The following is a 19,650-nucleotide window of genomic DNA, read 5'->3' on the forward strand; positions in this document are numbered from 1 at the left end:
ACATTTCAAACATACTGAATGTAATTTAAATATGGCCAATAAAAATGTTAGCCAAACACAAAGATTCTACATTTTTAAACAGATTTATCATTGACACATAATTTACATATTTAGTCATATAATGAATTTACACTGGCTGGCCAAAAAAAAGTCATAGTTTGTATTTAAATAAGCAGACAGTTAAGAGTCTATGATTGGATCATTATTGCAGTAATTAATATGTTTCGGCTGACAATAATTCTTTTGACTCTTACTGATGCAGTGTGTAGCTTCTCATTTCTTAAACAATCATGTCGGAAGACGTATCCCAAGGTCGTGGAAAAGATGTTACGGTGTTTCAGAAGGGGCAAATTATTGATCTGCATCAAGTAAAGAAATCAACTAATGAGATTGCTCAAATCACTGGAACTGGGTTAAGAACTGTCCAACGCTTTATTAAAGGAAGGATAGTGGTGAACCGTCAGTTTCACAGAAGAAATGTGGGCAGAAATAATCTAGAATGATCACTAAAACACTTGAGGTCACATCTGAAAAATGGACAGTAGAACTCACGGCTATGTTTAATAGTGAAAGAAAGAGCATTTCCACATGAACAACAGCACGAGAACTTACAGGATTGGGACTAAACAGCCGTGTGGCCACAAGAAAGACAAAAAAAACTTTTAATTTTCTAGGGAGCGTAAAGATTGGAAAAAAGGTAAGGTGGTCTGATGAGGCCAGATTTACTCTATTCAAAGCGATGGGCACGTCAGGGTAAGAAGGAAAGCGCATGAAGTGATGCACCCTTCATCAATACAAGGTCTCGGCAACTCTGGATGGAAATAAATGTTCTGATGTTCCATAAGGATGTTGAAACAATGCCACGAAAAATACATGTCGTAATCAAAGCTAAAGATGTTCCGACGAAATATTAGAGCATGCAACTTTTTTGGGCCAGACAGTGTAGAATTCTGTCATTATTTACTTGCCTTCATGTCGTTTCAAACAATACACTTTTATTTCAGTGGAACACAAAAGCAGAATTGTTTTTGGAACAACGGAACGGTGATAAAGAAATGATAGTATTTTCAATTTTAAGAGAACTGTTCCTTTAATTAAAAGAACATCACATTCTCTCCACAGGTGTAATACCCAGAATCCTCATGCCATTGGCCAGAACGGAGCAGACAGAGCTGAAGAGACAGAGTCTGGCCTGAGTAGAAACAAAAGACAATCATTCAGAGACTGCAACAAAGTGCACATTTAAATTGGCTTGTTTTACCTTGTACAGCACCTGAGAATAATTGAATTTAAACATCATTTCATGATCATGTGCTATTTTTTACTTGTGACTTAAAATATTCACTAATGACCCTATTCTAAGCTAAAAACTACAGCAGGACTGGTCAATGACATTTATAAAGTGGGGCTTAGCAAAGGGTCAATAGATTTGACGGACATTTCAAACATAGGGGTGTTTACCTGAGCCACCTCTGGAGAACTTCCCTTCACAGGCAGCTGTCGATGGGCCGAGGCCACCAGATGACTGAAAACACAGTTAAACCTCATCAGAACTGCACGCCTACATAACAAACCTGTTCAAAGGTGACAATTCCATCTCTGGGACTTTCAGAACAAAAACGCCCAGTTAAACCCAACCTGCCCTTCAGCTAGTTCTCTGTAGACTGTGATGTTCTTTGTGCAGAGAGTAAACCACTATCATGATCCAGTGTGAATGATCACGGCTCATTAGATGTGGGCATGCGTACCTCAGAGTAAAGAGGAAGTTGACCAGATGTCTGGGCTGCAGGTCACGCGCTGACTGAAGAAGCACTTCATCGTATCTGAAAACAATCAGCCAGACTTGAGACACAAGTTAACAAAGCTCACATCAGTTTTATCAAAAGGTGAAAGCTTCATTCTAGACATCAAAATCATCATTTACAAAGATTGAATTTCTACATTTGGAAAAATAGTTCAAATTTACTTCATTATTACCATTACATTATTATTATTATTACCATTATTAGTAACAGTAGAAGTAACAATAAAAATTTATTCGATAACATTAATAAATGCATCAGGTATCATGAACATACAATGACATTATTTTAAAAGCTTTTATTAATCTTGGTTCATTTTAATGATACTATTGTTCATTGTTAGTTGATGGTAGTTTATAATACATGAACTGATGTGTAGAGCGGAGGAGGGCGGGGCCAGGCTGGAATGATGCACACCTGCTCCCCGATCCGGAGCCTCCTCAGCCAGGAGAGAGCCCCGGTCGCGACCCCATAGAGAAATAGCCCCCTGCCCCCACCCACACTTTAAAAGATGGGGGCAAAAGATGACCCAGAGGCCTTCCTCGATCTTTTTGAGAGAACCAGCTTAACAATATAAATAATATTTAATTAAATAAAAACACACAAAAATAACCACATACAGGGCAGCTGCCTGTAATTCTCTCTCTCTCGAACTGTCGTCACTAGCTGCCTTTATCCTTCACACGCCCCATCAGGCTGACTGGGGAATGGGTGTGCATTATTCCAGCCTGGCCCTGCCCTCCTCTGCTCTACATAATGTTAACATATACACCTTAAACGGTTAAAAATGTATTGGTACTGCATATGTTGAAATTAACATTAACCAATATTAATAAGTGCTGTAAATATATATATATATATATACTGTATACTATAATGTTAACAAATAGGATTTTATTGTAAAAGATTATTTATAATTGTACACATTGTATTAAATTATATATTTATAATGGTTAAAATAGCCTACATATAGTTATATAGATATAGTTGTAACTGCTGTAGCATAATATTAATATACCAGTAGTAAAAAGATTTATACAAGGAATAAGCTTAATTATGTAATTTTTATAATTATATAATAATAATATTAATATAAAAATGTCATAATATTTAATTATAAATATGTCATTGTCATTATTGAGTTTGTTCGTCAACAAAATATTATTACTATTATTATTATTATTATCAAGGCCGTAACCAGCATAGACACTGAGGGGGACATGTGTCTTTCAGAGGCTTTATATGGAGTTATGATGAAAATAAGATGCATTTCAAACTGTTCTGAGACCAGTGCAGACAGACAGCACACTGGAGGTTAAGTCATGCACTAAATAGGGAGCAAGGGTGCATCCTATAGCTCTCCTATAACTGTTCTGAGACCAGTGCAGACAGACGGCACACAGGTTAAGTCATTCACTAAATAGGGAGCAAGGGAGCATCCTATAGCTCTCCTATAACTGTTCTGAGACCAGTGCAGACAGACAGCACACAGGTTAAGTCATTCACTAAATAGGGAGCAAGGGTGCATCCTATAACTCTCCTATAACTGTTCTGAGACCAGTGCAGACAGACACACACTGGAGGTTAAGTCATGCACTAAATAGGGAGCAAGGGAGCATCCTATAGCTCTCTATAACTGTTCTGAGACCAGTGCAGACAGACAGCACACTGGAGGTTAAGTCATGCACTAAATAGGGAGCAAGGGTGCATCCTATAACTCTCCTATAACTGTTCTGAGACCAGTGCAGACAGACAGCACACTGGAGGTTAAGTCATGCACTAAATAGGGAGCAAGGGTGCATCCTATAGCTCTCCTATAACTGTTCTGAGACCAGTGCAGACAGACAGCACACTGGAGGTTAAGTCATGCACTAAATAGGGAGCAAGGGTGCATCCTATAGCTCTCTATAACTGTTCTGAGACCAGTGCAGACAGACAGCACACTGGAGGTTAAGTCATTCACTAAATAGGGAGCAAGGGAGCATCCTATAGCTCTCCTATAACTGTTCTGAGACCAGTGCAGACAGACAGCACACTGGAGGTTAAGTCGTGCACTAAATAGGGAGCAAGGGTGCGTCCTATAGCTCTCCTATAACTGTTCTGAGACCAGTGCAGACAGACAGCACACTGGAGGTTAAGTCATGCACTAAATAGGGAGCAAGGGAGTATCCTATATCTCTCCTATAACTGTTCTGAGACCAGTGCACACAGGCAGCACACTGGAGGTTAAGTCATGCACTAAATAGGGAGCAAGGGTGCATCCTATAGCTCTCCTATAACTGTTCTGAGACCAGTGCAGACAGACAGCACACAGGTTAAGTCATTCACTAAATAGGGAGCAAGGGAGCATCCTATAACTCTCCTATAACTGTTCTGAGACCAGTGCAGACAGACAGCACACAGGTTAAGTCATTCACTAAATAGGGAGCAAGGGAGCATCCTATAACTCTCCTATAACTGTTCTGAGACCAGTGCAGACAGACAGCACACAGGTTAAGTCATTCACTAAATAGGGAGCAAGGGAGCATCCTATAACTCTCCTATAACTGTTCTGAGACCAGTGCAGACAGACAGCACACAGGTTAAGTCATTCACTAAATAGGGAGCAAGGGAGCATCCTATAACTCTCCTATAACTGTTCTGAGACCAGTGCAGACAGACAGCACACAGGTTAAGTCATTCACTAAATAGGGAGCAAGGGAGCATCCTATAACTCTCCTATAACTGTTCTGAGACCAGTGCAGACAGACAGCACACAGGTTAAGTCATGCACTAAATAGGGTGCAAGGGAGCATTCTATATCTCTCTATGCAGTTAAGTGCGTTCACTCCTAAAATCTGATGAAAAGTTCAGTTTCAGCTGCAGATGATGTTTGGATCACTCAACATGTTTGACACACATGGGACAATGATCATCAGTACATACATTCACCATTTATAATGGATCACTTTATTTGAACATGGTTGACAGTGATTGAATGATGCTGGTCATTACTTTCAATATGAATTAATATTTAAGATATTAAGATATCTGAAGATATTTAAGACTTTTTAAGGACCTGCGGGAACTCTGTTATTAAGGCCCAGGATATGACTCATTTGATTCATTTTTTAACGTATTAATCAGGCAGAATTAACACTTTAAATCAACAGCCGTAATAATTGTATAATAAATATTCATATAAAATGTTGTAATATCATAGATTAGTATGGAATACTAATAAAGCTCAGCTTAAACTCACCTGAGCAGGTGCTGAAGAATTGAAATACTTCTGTTGTCCATGAGGGGTGAAACGTCACAGCACGTGTACTTCTCATTCTCATGTGTTCTCAACAAACTATAGATGACAAACACACCTCTGTAAAACCTCTTTTAGAGCAAGATGAATTCAAATGACCAAACGTTACATATTATAAATCTCCTCTGAAGAAAAAGCTACACTTTGATACTGTCCGTTTCATTTGAAGCCATCTAAAGGCTCCTTGATGAAACAAAATTTTAGCAGATAAATACATTTCAAATTCACCTTCTGGAAAATGGACCAAAACTTGACATCATCTTGCACTCAGGGGAGTACACATACGTTTGCCCAATAAATGCTGATAGATGCTTTAATGTGAACTATATATTCATGCGTGTGTTTGTTAATCTTGATACCTGCGGAGTCTGGCGTGTGTGTACTGCAGAAATACACCCGTGTCCCCTTGAGCCTGCAGGACTTTGTCCCACTCAAATTTATAATCAGACATCAGAGGCCCTTTAAAGTCCTTACAAACACATTCAATAAAAGTTAGTACACTATTAGAGCCGTCGGGCTGATCAAGACTATAAAACACACCTTCATTACTGCCAGACATTTACAGGGCCATGATTGTGCCATTGACAAAAACATATAATAATACATCAAGCATGACAGGACAGATTACAACAAATGTGTGACAAATGCAGTCAGTCAGGCACACATCTAAACGTCACCCAGACTGAGGAACGGGTGCTGTGTTCCTGAATCACGTACAATAGAAAGTACAGCATGCTTTTAGAGTACCTGTATAATTAAAGCACTGATCCCAACCCTCTCCGCTGTTTGTTCTGGATCCTCTAGCACTTTTGAAGCTACAGAATAAACACAAAGAATGTAACCGCATGAATGAGATATCAAGAAGATTGTGAGTAAAGAACTGAATTGAGAATACCTTTACAATTCCTGAATTTCAACTGAATTTGAAGTGAGGTAGCAATCAGGATTGTTAAAAGAAGTTAAAGGTGCAGTAACTTTTGTGTTTGTGTCATCTTGGACTTACACATGAAACAGCTTTTATAAGGTTACTGATATCATATATCCTTTTAACGTGAGTGCTCGTGATGTTACACAGTATGTCTTTAGATGTTCTACTTTTATAATGAGAACAAATGTACTGAGTGCACTTCTAAGGACATCGTATATCTGCTGCATTTTTAAATAATACTATAGTTTTAATATTGAATTGAAATATTACATTTATTAATAATAAATATGAAATTGAAATTTGTATTCATTTTATATGTGTATTTATTTGTATTAAGTTCAAACAAATGTATGCAGATCTGGGGAAATGTTCTTCCACTAATTTAGGCAAGACTAAATCCAATTACACAAATGTGTGTTTTCTCTTTCAGAACTTTTTTTTTTGTTGGTTTCAAATACCTAAATTAGAATATTTATGTACATTTTATCCTCCAAATTAAATTGTCAATTTCATATACAGTTGTGGATCACTTAGTAAATATGAGCAAAATGGTTGTAAAAATGTCTTTATTATTTATCCTTTTGAGGTTTCATTCCAAAAATTCACAAAAATCGAACATTTAATTAAATTAAAACTATTGAATGAGGGGAAATATCTCATTATTAAATACATATTTTTTCTCCAAATATGTTGGCCACAATTATTGGCACCCCTAGAAATTATTATGACTACAATATATCTGAAATGTATTTCCATTCATATTTCTTTTTTTTTTACCTGCGTGACTGCGAACATGAAATTGTTCAGCCATGACTTCCTGTTTCACAGGGGTATAAATATGAGGTAACACACAGGCCAAATTCCCTTAACCAATTACAGTGGGTTACACTGAAGGATATAGTTCTGATGTGCGGCAACAGGTTGTTGAGCTTCCACCATCAGGGCAATAATTAACATGTTCCAATCAACTGGAGATCTTAAGAATTGGCCTGGAAAAGGAAATGCGTATATTGTCTCCACGCACAGTGAGGAGGACGTTCAAGTGGCCAAATAATCTCCAAGGATCACAGCTGGAGAACTGCAGAAATGATTTGGGTATTGGGGTCAGAAAGTCAAAAAAAAAATATATCAGACATCACCACAAGTTGTTTGGGAGAGTTTCAAAAGAAAAAGCCTCTGCTCTCATCGAACAACAAACTCAAGCATCTTCAGTTTGCCAGACACTACAAGAACTTCAAATGGTGGTCAGATAAAACAGAAATAGAGCTTTTGGCTGCAAACACAAGAGATGGGTTTGGCGCACACAAAGAGGTATCCATATGGAAAAGTACCCAGTGCCCACAGGTAAATATGGTGGATATATGGTATCATGGACTCTATCAAATACCAACAGATACTAAATCTGCCTCTGCCAGAAAGCTTAAAATGAGCTCCAGCAGGACAATGATCCAAAACAATCATCAAAAACAACAAATAATCAAGGTTCTGCCATGGTCATCCCAAAAGGGTGCCAATAATTGTGCCACACATATATTTGACAAATATATTTGTTTTTTGATAAAAGTTGTGTTGTGTTTGTAGTTGTTGATATCCATAGAGTTTAGATTGTTGTGAATATTGTGAATGAAAGTTCAAAAGGATAAACAATAAAGACGTTTTACAGACTACTTTGCACATATTTACCAAGGGTGCCAATATTTTGGGTCACCACTGTATGTGTACTAGCTGTTGGCTAAACAAGTACACATTGTACATTATAAAATACATTCAGACAAGAAAGAAGATTATTAACAAAAGAACTCAGGACAATGGTATTTTAAATGTCATGAATTTACACTATGTATTTATTTGTATGTTACCTTTTCCATTGTTTCATGAAAGGCCGCTTTGTGCTTCCTAATTGTTTTACTTTGATCATGTGACTGAAAAGCCTGTAGGAGGGTGTAGTTTTAGACAAAAGCGTAGATTATGTCATGGCCAGTGGCGGCTGCTGGTCTTTCAAAGAGGGGAAGCTCATTTTCGGCCTACATTATAAACTTATTTAAAAGTAAATTCTGCCCTACGTTCCTTTTCGAGAAAATGCACTGTGACTCTGTCGTACCAACTAGGCGTCTTTTCCAGTGACTTGACCAGTGGCTTCTCAATGGCCAGCAGAGCTAGGCTGCTTAAACGACCTTGGCCCATTGTGTTACTTGGCCCTTGTTGGATGATTCACTACTCTCATCATGTCCCCTAAATGACAGCTCCTGTCGGCCAAGCAAGGATGTTACATCAATAAGGCGGTTTAGGAAGGCCCTGTTTTGTTTGACTGTTTCATTATGTTTAGTCACTTGAATGCGAGCACCTTCATTGATTGCATGCTCAACCCTGATCCTGCCCATGCAACTTAATCTTGCACATGCACTCACATGTTCATTGCTCTTTTCATGTCTTTTATATGCCCTGTCAAAGTTAGACAGATCTCCAAACCCCACTTTTGACCAAACAACACATCCGTGAGATGGTTTCATCAAGAGGCATGGCCAGCAGTACATTTTATTTGTCACAGCACTTCCAGTCAGCCAGCTAACTTTGTCATACCAGGAGAGCTGAAAAGACCTGTTATTTTTCCCTATTTTTTGCACTAAATCAATCTTAGGTGTTGATCTGCCCTGCTGTTTAATTCTAATTTTTTCCTCGTAAGGAAGACTTTCAAATGGCTTCGCCAAAATCAGGTCGACAATATTAGCACCGTCTGCCATCGTGCGCAGTTTCACCCGTACAACGCTAGCCTAGCCTACTGTATGAATGAATGAATGAACGAACGCTCTAAAACAAAATATATTAAACTTGGTAAAACTGAAACAAGGAATGTGGTGTATAATTGTGTGAAATGTATTATGCAAATTGACTAGCAATTTTGCCAAACAAATATAAAGAAATAGGTTGCAGCAGTTTGTCTTTCGACTACACTTGAGAAATCCGCGATGGGACTGAGCTGCGAAATAGCTTCAGTGACTTCTTATAGTACAGATTCGCTGTCAATCAAAAGGAGATGCAGTCTTTCGACAGATCCTCCAATCATCACGCGGAAGCCTGGAGTCCGGGCCAGCCCACTCCTCATTCACCCCCAGAGACGCTGAGCGTCCGTGGGCGGGACATAATCGCAGCATTTATCCAATGACCGTCTATTTTCGGAGCACTGAAAAAAACTGTTCAGAGCAGCCCCATTGAAGTCAATGGACGCTCGGCTTCAACAGGGAAATGCACTGACGCTACGGGAATGTATGGGAAGTAAATCGAGTCAGCCGACCTGCTACATGTAATGTAGCTGATTCTGAACGAACTCGTCTTCGAGATGAACGTGTTCTAACGCATTTTTAGTCAATAAATTGTTTACACAATAGTACATATTTGACCATTATTTTTTTGACATTATAGGGGAAGCTGAGCTTCCCTTGCAGTCTTAAAGAAATCCCCACTGGTCATGGCGGTGATGGTGTTAGGGTAAGTAACTTACATGAAAGAAACGTTAAACAGAACTCCTGAGATGTGATCTGGTGTTGCTTTTTTTTTCCAAAATCAAAACAAAGTTAAGAAGTTTAATCTGTGTTAATTCTCAGTTGAGAATAATGCTATTTTTCAAAATAATGATAAAATAATTTAGATTTGATTACAAAACTAATTAACTGAAAGTCCAACTCATTAAGCTAATTCCAACACTGGAGAATAAAAGTGTGCAAAACCTCTCTGGAATTAATCGATGCTGCTCTTGAAAACTCTCTCGATATGTTGGTGATGTTAGTGTTTCTCACTTGTGGACCGTCTCATGTTGTTGAGCATCCTGTTTCGCGCTTCCTCCAGCACGTCCTCCAGGAACAGCACCTCTCCATGCCGCGTACTCATGCCCTGAACCAGCCCGAACGCTACGTGATGACACCTGCCACACACACAAATACACAATCTTAAAAACTGACACGTGATATCTGCTGCTAACAGCCAGAGGAGTGAAATAAGTAGCTGCCCAAATCCTTTTCTTCAAGGGACTAATTGCTAATGTGCCCTTGTTGCAGATTTCAATGTGTATAATGCATAATTCTGACATACAAATGCAAAACACAGTAACTACACCAACACTGAAACTGAGAAAATGGCAGTCAGTTATGAAGGAAAGCGGGAACTATAAATGAGTCTTTCACTGGCAGGCAAGACGAGGCGAACTGATTTGAATTGTAATTTGATAAACATCATCTAATATTGCTGCACTGCTCAGCACACCGCCGATAGAGGGTGCCACTCGCTCACGTAGTGCTCACTGAAGCGCTGAATGCAGGCTGTTTTATAAAACACAGCCTTTTTCAGTTTAGTAATCGTGCAATCTTTTGTTCTTAATTCAATCTCAAAGTCTCAAAGGTCAAATTATGGAGGTTTCAAAGCGGTTTGGATGTTTTTCCCCTCATCAAGCAAGTGCCACTACTGTCACATCTGTAATGCTGTTTTTTCCTCTAAATATGACATGTTCATAGGAGTGCCAACCCTTCAATATTCTTGACTATTTTTATTTCTGATTTGTGCATTTAAATTCACACAGTTTTTACAGAGTGGGTGATCTCCAAATTAGCGGGATTAGCAGGATCTAACATTAGGTACGCATTAAACTATTTGAATGCACTTCAGGAAGGATTCGGGTGGTTCTTTCCATTCATGGCATGCATTAAAATAGTTTAACGGACACCTAGCCATATATAATATATATCATCTATTTTTCTATGACTTCCATCATGGCTCAACCAATCAGATATAAGTATAATTTTGAGCTTTTTAATGTATTTAATTGAAGCTTTTAATGGTGTGAATCCTTAAGTGTGAAATTGTGTTTGACATTTATTTCTGCAGGTTTCTAAAGATGCCAGGAAGTGCTAGTGAGAACAGGAGATTACACAGTATAGTGGAAGTTGTTTAGTTAGTAGGTGTTCAAATTGCAAGAGTACTTTTTTATTGTGAACACTTGTCATAAAGGTATATTTTGAAAAGGTGTGTCCTCTTCCTGAAATAAATATAACCACTGAATCGGTGTTTGAGAAACAAAAATTACGTTTATGGAGTCAGACAGGCAGTGAAAACAGCAGTCTCATGACATTAACAAACAACCTGCACAAAGACATCTTTGCTGGAGTCATGGGATTTGATTAATGCAGCTGAAACAGGTGAATCTTGTCAGGCGATTGGACTGGAGGTTGATTTCTGCACATTTCTGTCGTCAACTGATGCTTACGTGCAATTATTGAAATATGGTCTTTTAGTGCTGTCAGTCGATTAAAGCATTAAGGGAGTGAGTGAGTGAGTGTACCTCTCTGCCCACTGGTGTCCCATGGCTAACAGGATGTGAAAGAGCTGCTGGAAATGGACGGATTGACTCTTATCTGTCTAAAAGAGGACACGAGGAGTGAGTGAATACAGAAAGTGAATGAGTCACATACTTCAGCAGGGATTTCAATCAGTCTTACCACATAGATCATCTCATCAAAGCCAAACCTCTCCTTTCTGTCCAACGCTGCTGCGATATCTCTGAAATTACATGGAAAAGGCTTTGAGAAAGGGACCATGTGCGTCAAACCTCCAAACAACAGGAAAAACTAATTTAAACATAATATATAACTGATATGCTCTAGTTACACACCTGGTGATGTACAGAGACGTCCCATCACTGCGTACTAATGTTGCATAGGATGACATATCGCCTCCTCCAGACATGTCTACCACACCTGTGCCCTTCCTGTTCATCAACAAATCACAATCAGAGACCAATAATACAATCATAATCAGTTACCAATGTGTACATTATTACCAAATCCCAGTTCAGCACATATTCAGTGTTAAATGGTCACATGAAAGAATGAGAGAAGATAACGTACTCAGAGGTTTTTAACAGGTGTTTGCTCATCAGATCCTCCAGAACATTGTGTGTTTGACTCTGATGGAAAGACTCTCCAGAATAATGATCAAAGTGAACTCCTAACCGCTGAGAGAAGACTAACACTGTCAGACGCTCTTCACAGCAACACAAAAAAACATCTCAAATCAAGCCTCCTGACTGAAAATATCCTAGAAACTCTCTTAACAGAAAGTAAGCATTGTAACTTACACCGATGAGCCAAAACATTATGACCACTCACAGGTGAAGTGAATAATGTTGATCAGCTCCTAACAAGGTCACATGTAAAAGTCTGGGTAGATTAGATGGTAAGCAAACAATCAGTTCTCATAGTCAGCGTGTTGAATGCAGGAGAAATGGGCAGGAGTAAAGACCTGAGCGACTTTGATCAGGACTAAATTGTTATGGCCAGATGACGGTCAGAACATCTCTGAAACGACAAGGCTTGTGGGGTGCTCCCGGTCAGCAGTGGCGATTACCCTAGTAGCGATTACCGGGTACTTACCGACAGTGGTCCGAGAAGGGACAAACTACAAACTGGCCACAGGGTGTTGGGCACCCAAAATCATTGATGGGTGAGGGCAATGAAGGCTATCCTGTCTGGTCCATCAGAAAGTCTACTGTGGCACATCACAGAAAATGTTAATGATGGTTACGGGAGGAGTGGGTCACAACACAAAGTGCATCACACCCTGCTGCGTTTGGGGCTGCGTAGTCACAGACCGGTCAGAGTGCTCATGATGTCGAAAGCACCTACAATGGGCACACGAGTGTCGGAACTGGACCTTGGAGCAGTGGAAGAAGGTCATCAGGTCCAATGAGTACACTGGGAAACTCTGGGCCCGGCCATTTATGTGGATGTCAATTTGACACGTGCCACCTAGCTAAACATCGTTGCAAACCAGGTACACCCCTTCATGGCAATGGTATTCCCTGATGGCAGTGGCCTCTTTCAGCAGGATAATGCGCCCTGCCACACTGCACACATTGTTCGGGAATGGTTTGAGGAACATGATGAAGGGTTCAAGGTGTTGCCCTGGCCTCTAAATTCCCCAAATCCGATTAATCATCTGTGGGATGTGCTGGACTAACAAGTCCGATTCATGGCGGCTCCATCTCACAACTTACAGGACCTGAAGGATCTGCTGCTAATGTCTTGGTGCCAGATACCACAGAACACTTTCAGGGGTCTTGTAGAGTTCATGCCTCAGCAGTTCAGTGCTGTTTTGGCAGCACGCAGAGGACCAGCAGCATATTAGGCAGGTGGTCATAATGTGTTGGCTCATCAGGGTATTTCACACACAAAAAGGTAAGCAATCCAATTTCAAAGTCTTAAATGTACAATGGCAAAAATGGCCCGTTTAAATGGATAGTACACTCAAAAATTACAATTCTGCCATTCTATCCTCATTGTTTTCTTTCTTCTGTGGAACACCAATCTCTATGCAGCTCTTGCCATAAAATGACATTTTATAGCGATCACATCTGTCAAGCTCCAAAGACGATAAAAAGCACCAGAAAGGTAAATAATAAGTTCATGCAACTCATGCACTTTATTCCAAGTCTTCTTAAGCCATATCATAATTTTGTGTGATAAACAGACTGAAATTTAAGCCAGCTGTTCACTAATAATTTGGGGTGAACATTCCCTTTTATTTTAAGAGTAAAAAAGGGTGAAAAATTGTCATGAAAAACTACTTTTTGGTGAATAAAACAGTGGCCTGCAGAGGAGAAATGCTACAAAAAAATCTAAATATGACCCATTTGATTACATGATGCACAGCACAAAAGACTCTTCAGTTATCTTGCTGATATGAGCTGTCAGTACCTCATAGATGCGTTTGTACTCCTCAACCGTGATCTCGCGAAACTGTTTCCACAGTGACAGGGCCTGATCCTCATGCTGCTCAAGACGTCTGAAGAACTCTGCAGCAGCCAAACGCACGCTTTCATCACACTTGGCCTCACGGTTCACTTGAACATACACCTGTGCAGTCCACAACATGAACAAATACAGCTCAAAAGAGTGTATGTGACAAAGCTACACATCACTTCATCTACAGACAGCGGAGTGTGGTTCAGATATCTCCAGACTGGGCCAGTGCAGGAGATTTATAAACCAAACTCAATTAAGGAACTGACCTCAAATAGGTGCTGGAGGGCGTGTGCTCTCAGTTTCTCTTGAGATCCAAACCGTTCAAAGCCTGCTCCCAAAAGACCTGCAAAAGCCCTCAAAAAGTTTAATAACCATCCACCAAAATCCATCTTATTTATGACAGGCAGGATTTTGGGAGTCACACCCATACAGGACTGGAGTAATTGAAAAATAATATGTCATTTATAACATCAAGATAATAGGACAAAATATACATGTGCTATAAATAAATACTTGGATGTTTCTTAAACTCTGGGCACTTTCTTGTCCCAGGGGTTGATTTTTATTAAACACATGGCAAGGTTGGTTCTGAAGCAGCTGAAAGAGGGACCGGATAAGATGGATCATTGTCATGTCCCAGGCAAATCCAAGGCCCAGTGTTACCAATTTACACTTTACCATCACCTGATGATATTTGATGTGAAATCACTGTAGCGGCAGTGGCAAGGATGGATGGGGGAATGCTCCCAAACTGTGGTCAGCAGCTTCCGGAATGCAAAGTAAATCGATGGTAGTTACAGAAGTATCTAGAATGGAAGAGGAAGGGTATACGATTAGAGCAGTCAGCCAGCAGCAGCAAGGGCACTGGACAGTGTGGAAGGGAACATCTAATAGGGCTTTGGGGTGGGTTGACCTGTGGAAGATACCCTTGGCAAGGCTAAGTTTTCCAAGAACATTCACCTATGACACCCTTCCAAGGCCTGGAAATTTGTCTCAGTGGTATGACAAAGAGGAGAATTGTCTACTCTGTGAGGCCCAAAGCGCATATCTGCAGCATATGTTGACTGGGTGCAAGAACGCCATGGCGCAAGAATGGTTCAGGTGGCATGATCAAGTCTGGAGATCCTAGAGATGTGTAGACTAAGGCAAACAAAGGCCACCATGCTCCTCAGAGGAACTTCAATTACTTTTCTAAAAGGGGAGGGGCCGTGCGAAATCAGAACAATCCGAATGTCTGAAAGTGATTGGACGATGGAAGTCGATCTAGGTCAGTGGTTGAAATTTCCTTCTGTGATCGCCATTATCTCCTTGAGGCTGGAGGCAGTGTTATCAGGATCTGGAGTCCAGCTGAGGGCGGTGCAGGGAGATGTGGCCGCTGCTCAATCACCAGGGGATTTATGGGGCAAAACATCTATGATGGGTGGCTCACGGTTGATGAACCCACAGCTGGACTGAAGGCACTAGCAGAGATGTGGCAGGCAATAACAGAAAACAGGTTTGACAGCTAACTTTGCACCTGATGATTATTGAAACAGATTTAAACTCTTTCCATTTTTATCTCATTAAAACTGAATTGGAAACTTTTGACCAAGCCTTCATTATTTATTTTTGCTACTTTTCAAAGGCCTAATATGTATAGATTCATTTGATTTAAATGTTTTTAAAGGGATTTACTTTCTAGAAAATCACGAGGCTAAAAGTGTCTGAAGTTGAAGAAACATCCACAAACTTTTTTTATATTTTATCAAAATGTTTAATTTCCTATTAGCTTTAATAGTCCTGTAATGTGAAAATGTTTATTTTAAAACTATATTTCACATAGCTTGTAAAAACTTGAAAATGATGTTAAAATAGTTTTAGCATGTCATACTGGGGGACACTGCCGTCACTGCTTTACATGGTCACATCAACTGCACACCAACTTGAATACTAGGCTTTCACTTTCACTAGGTTATTCAAGTTCAGAGATAACTCACCAAACTGCATTCCCCAGTCACCCAAATAATTCACTCGAATAACCTCTTTCCCCAAAGCCTTCTTTAGGTTGGCAATGAAGTTTCCTATGAAAAATGGGCATATAGTTTGTATCTTGTATATGCAGACCACTCCCTCTACTGGTGACAGGGAAAACTACTTACACATTCAGGTAAACGCATTGGCTATGTTCAGAATAGCTACCATACTACCATTCTACGCTTAATATTTCTGTAGTATAGAGTATGCATATTTTCTATGTGCACAGAATAACGGATGACCAACAATATTTACCAATTATTATTTGATTATTCTTTTGTTTTATTTCTTGTTCTTACTATGTTTGATGTTGTACAGCAGCACAGTGGTAACTACTGTTGTTTTAATTGTGTTATATAAGTAAACGTGACATTGACATTAACAATTATTTTGCTACATTGCTATGGAGCTAGAACAATGACTTAAGTATTTGAACTGCATTTAGTTCATTTAAATTCAAGACACTTTAAGATTTTTGTGACATTTTATAAATTGGCCATAAGTTTGTTTCCAAGCACCACTCACATTTTCTTCAGGAAATGTACCTATCTAGTTTATTTCTTTTTTCCCCCGATCTTTGAAAGCATGTAATTCTGGTTCTGTTTGCTCTATCTCACTGCAAAAAGCCTTATTTCATTACACTTGATGACAGCAAGTACTAGGAAATTAGATTTTCCTCTATCACCTTCCTTCACAACATACAGATCTGAAATGTAGGTGGTGCTTTAACGCAGCTGAGCACTCGCACCATAGACACCCAGTCTATTTTGGATTGAATATCTCGGCCTCTGAATGGAGCTCAATCAAGGTGTCTTTGGAAAGCTGCGATCCTAAGCTTTGCGAAGATAACGTTTCATCGTCAATAGTTGATGAAATCATCATCATATTTTGTAGATGACTTGTTTATCATGCTTTTTCTGCTGGACTGCAAATTTGTTTCTACCAAGCAAGCTCACAGATAATGGAGTTTGTGGCTATTTGGGGCTTACAGAAACAGTGGTGGAAGCAGAAATGAGACATATGTGGACTTTCAAATGGTACCCCATATGAGTGACTTACAATGTATGCTTAAATGTATTGTGTGCTTCAGTCCTGCCACCAGAATTTAAGCGGTAAGAATACTAGACAGTGTATAACAGGTATTCTGCACAATATGCCGTAAGCAGAACGCGGTGTTCCATTCTGAACATAACCATTAACATGCAAAATACATTTTTCTATTCACTTATTGACAAATGTCCATATGCAACACAACTTAGCAGGAATTAGCAGGAAGTGAGTGACGACCTCACCAATAATTGTGGAGCGAAGATGTCCTGCATGAAACTTTTTAGCGATGTTTGGAGAACTATAACCAAAGAAACAGTTACTCAATTTACAGCATAACGCTGTGGAATCAGACACTTCATTTAACATGAGGTGTGAAGTACAGTATTTCTTCTAGATGTTCATAACAGGACAGAGAGGACCTCTATAAACCAACCTGAACTCCACAAGCGTCCTGCCACCCTGAAGATGAGTCAGAAGTTCACTCTTCACCCCAAACGTCTCAGGCTCTAAATGCAGTTGCTTTAATAGTTTCTGTAACAGAAGATGACGATAAGATCTTGATATCCAGGAGGACTAGAGCAAAGACATGCAAACTGCTCCCAAAACCCCTTTGCACCTTCATCAGTTAACCTCGTATCAAGTTTCACCAATATTAATGATGAGTGAAAATGACAGTAATGAGAATTGGTCCGAAACGGCCCAAAAGTAGGCTTCATGTTGGGGCGAAATATGATCTGAATATGTCCTTGCTGGGTTTTGTGTTTGTTTACCTGTGCCAGGATCAGTTTATTTAATCTGAAGTGAATCACTCCTCGACCAGCAATGACCTCATCAACAACGCCGTCCAGCTTTATCTAGAGCGGAGCATCACAAACATAAAATCGCTGTCTGATTCATCAATGAACATACAAAAGTAGATTATAATATATCTATGTGACTTGACAACAGTCAAACTCTGCCAGCTCACCTGTTTGACGAGTGTGTCAGTGATCATCTGCAGATCTCCATCAGGTATGACGACTCCAATCTGCACCAGAGAATTCACTGAGACCCGCACATCAGCCGTCGACCTGAGATCGCAAAATACACATCCAGTTTGACAATGACAGACAATCAGCAAAAATAACTTTGATAACTTAAACCTGGAAATTACTATAAACAATGTAAGATTCTGAGAAATGTAGAAGAAACCAAAAAGCTAGGACGTGAAATAAAGAAGAAATATTTCAGCACTATTTCTAGGTCTTTGAACAAAAGGTCAGATTTCTTTGCTTTCATTGAAGCGCATATTCACAATCATGCTGGAGAATATGATCATCGGGCTTTGTTCATGTGTGAATATTTCATACTCATGTACATTAAGTAGACTACAACTGTTATGATGATGAAACATTAATTGTCTGTTTCAAATTCAAAGCATTTCACAAGTGGAGCACTCTGTAAATTAATGACAACAATGCAGTGTTATCTACAGAATATGAGTGTTTCTTCAGCTTCTTCAATGAGCAATTTCATGTCTCAGGTGTTGATTTTTATTAAAACATTTCAACTTTTTATTTTTGAAAGTCAAATTAAAACTGACAGAAGAACATTTTACCAGGCCTTTATCATTTATTTGTGGTACTTAACAGTTTCTTTAATGCTTTAGATATTTAGACTATATTATCTTTTATAGATTTGACAGTTTTAGTCTTCAGACTCTCAAACTAAACTATGAAAATACTAATTATTACAAGTTTAAAACTATGATCATCTGAACCAGGAGTGAAATAAACACATCAATATGTATTGTGTGAAAATGATCAAACATTACGACTGTCCCACAGTTGTGACGTCATTTCCCCCTTAATAAAGTTTCATCAGAGTTAGTGTTAATCAAGTGGACAAGAGTGTGAGGAGCATGAAATACCAAACAAAGGGGGAAAATAGGATTTAATTGTGTGTATTTAGGACACATGACACATTTAATAAAGGTTAAAAATGTCATTTGCAGCACATAACTGAATTAAACACAAGACAGAATTTGAGATGTGCTGGAAATGACACACAAAGGACAGAAATCTGATCAAATTAAATAAAAAAGAGAGTGAACATCGCTAAAGAAACAGTACTTTGAGTATTTTTGATCTTACTGTTTCTTTGACACAGGAACTGCAGAGATCAGAGGAATAAAAACAGACTCAGACTGTCCACAAATCCGTGCAAGCTGCAAAACAAGAACATAAACTGAGCTCATGTTTTAATACTTCAGCGTTTATTCTTTCATTAAGGGTCTCCTGATACGTTTACCTGCAGCGCGATAGTTCTCCTGAAGAAGCAAGCCATGTTTATGTATTGATATAACAGCTGTATTATTATTATTAATATAAGACATTACATGATGTTAAAGTGTCATTGATTTGTTCTGTTTCTCTGGTGCCTTGGCTCTGCCTGTCGGGACGTGAGTTTGAACATTTTGAAGTCAGCTACTGTAATCTTCTTCTTCTTCTTTTGTTTTTTTATGGCGGTTGGCAAACCAACTTAACGGTGCATTACCGCCACCGACTGGGCTGGAGTGTGAATCAAGAGATATTGGAACTTAGCTAAAAAAAAAAAAAATAAAAAAAAAAAATTTAAATCCTTTTGTCTAAGTCTATGTCTCTCAGATACTTAATAACAAAGTGATAAATGTTACTAGATGTTTTCCCTAATAAACCTTGCATTGTTAAATTATTCTGATTGATCATTCTGAGAGACTGAAAAAGCTGGTTTCTTTCTTGACTGTATTTT

The 19,650-nt window shown here is 39.1% G+C and overlaps 1 protein-coding gene across 1 annotated transcript; it reads right to left on the minus strand.

Moving 5' to 3' along the window:
• Nucleotides 1-39: 39 nt before the first annotated feature.
• rars2 (arginyl-tRNA synthetase 2, mitochondrial) lies at nt 40-19,374 on the minus strand. The gene is made up of 20 exons (XM_052095928.1): nt 19,171-19,374; nt 19,014-19,087; nt 17,849-17,951; nt 17,652-17,735; nt 17,315-17,412; nt 17,124-17,179; nt 15,795-15,878; nt 14,085-14,161; nt 13,771-13,929; nt 11,923-12,029; nt 11,688-11,783; nt 11,515-11,575; nt 11,358-11,434; nt 9,823-9,947; nt 5,848-5,915; nt 5,460-5,569; nt 5,044-5,139; nt 1,749-1,823; nt 1,462-1,525; nt 40-1,192 (listed from the first exon to the last, which is right to left on the minus strand). The coding sequence occupies exons 1-20, from the start codon at nt 19,204-19,206 to the stop codon at nt 1,106-1,108; spliced, it is 1,737 nt and encodes a 578-aa protein (XP_051951888.1). The 5' UTR covers nt 19,207-19,374; the 3' UTR covers nt 40-1,105.
• Between the last annotated feature and the right edge of the window lie 276 nt (nt 19,375-19,650).

Source organism: Xyrauchen texanus, chromosome 28 (genome assembly GCF_025860055.1).
Source record: "Xyrauchen texanus isolate HMW12.3.18 chromosome 28, RBS_HiC_50CHRs, whole genome shotgun sequence".
NCBI classification, from domain to species: domain Eukaryota; kingdom Metazoa; phylum Chordata; class Actinopteri; order Cypriniformes; family Catostomidae; genus Xyrauchen; species Xyrauchen texanus.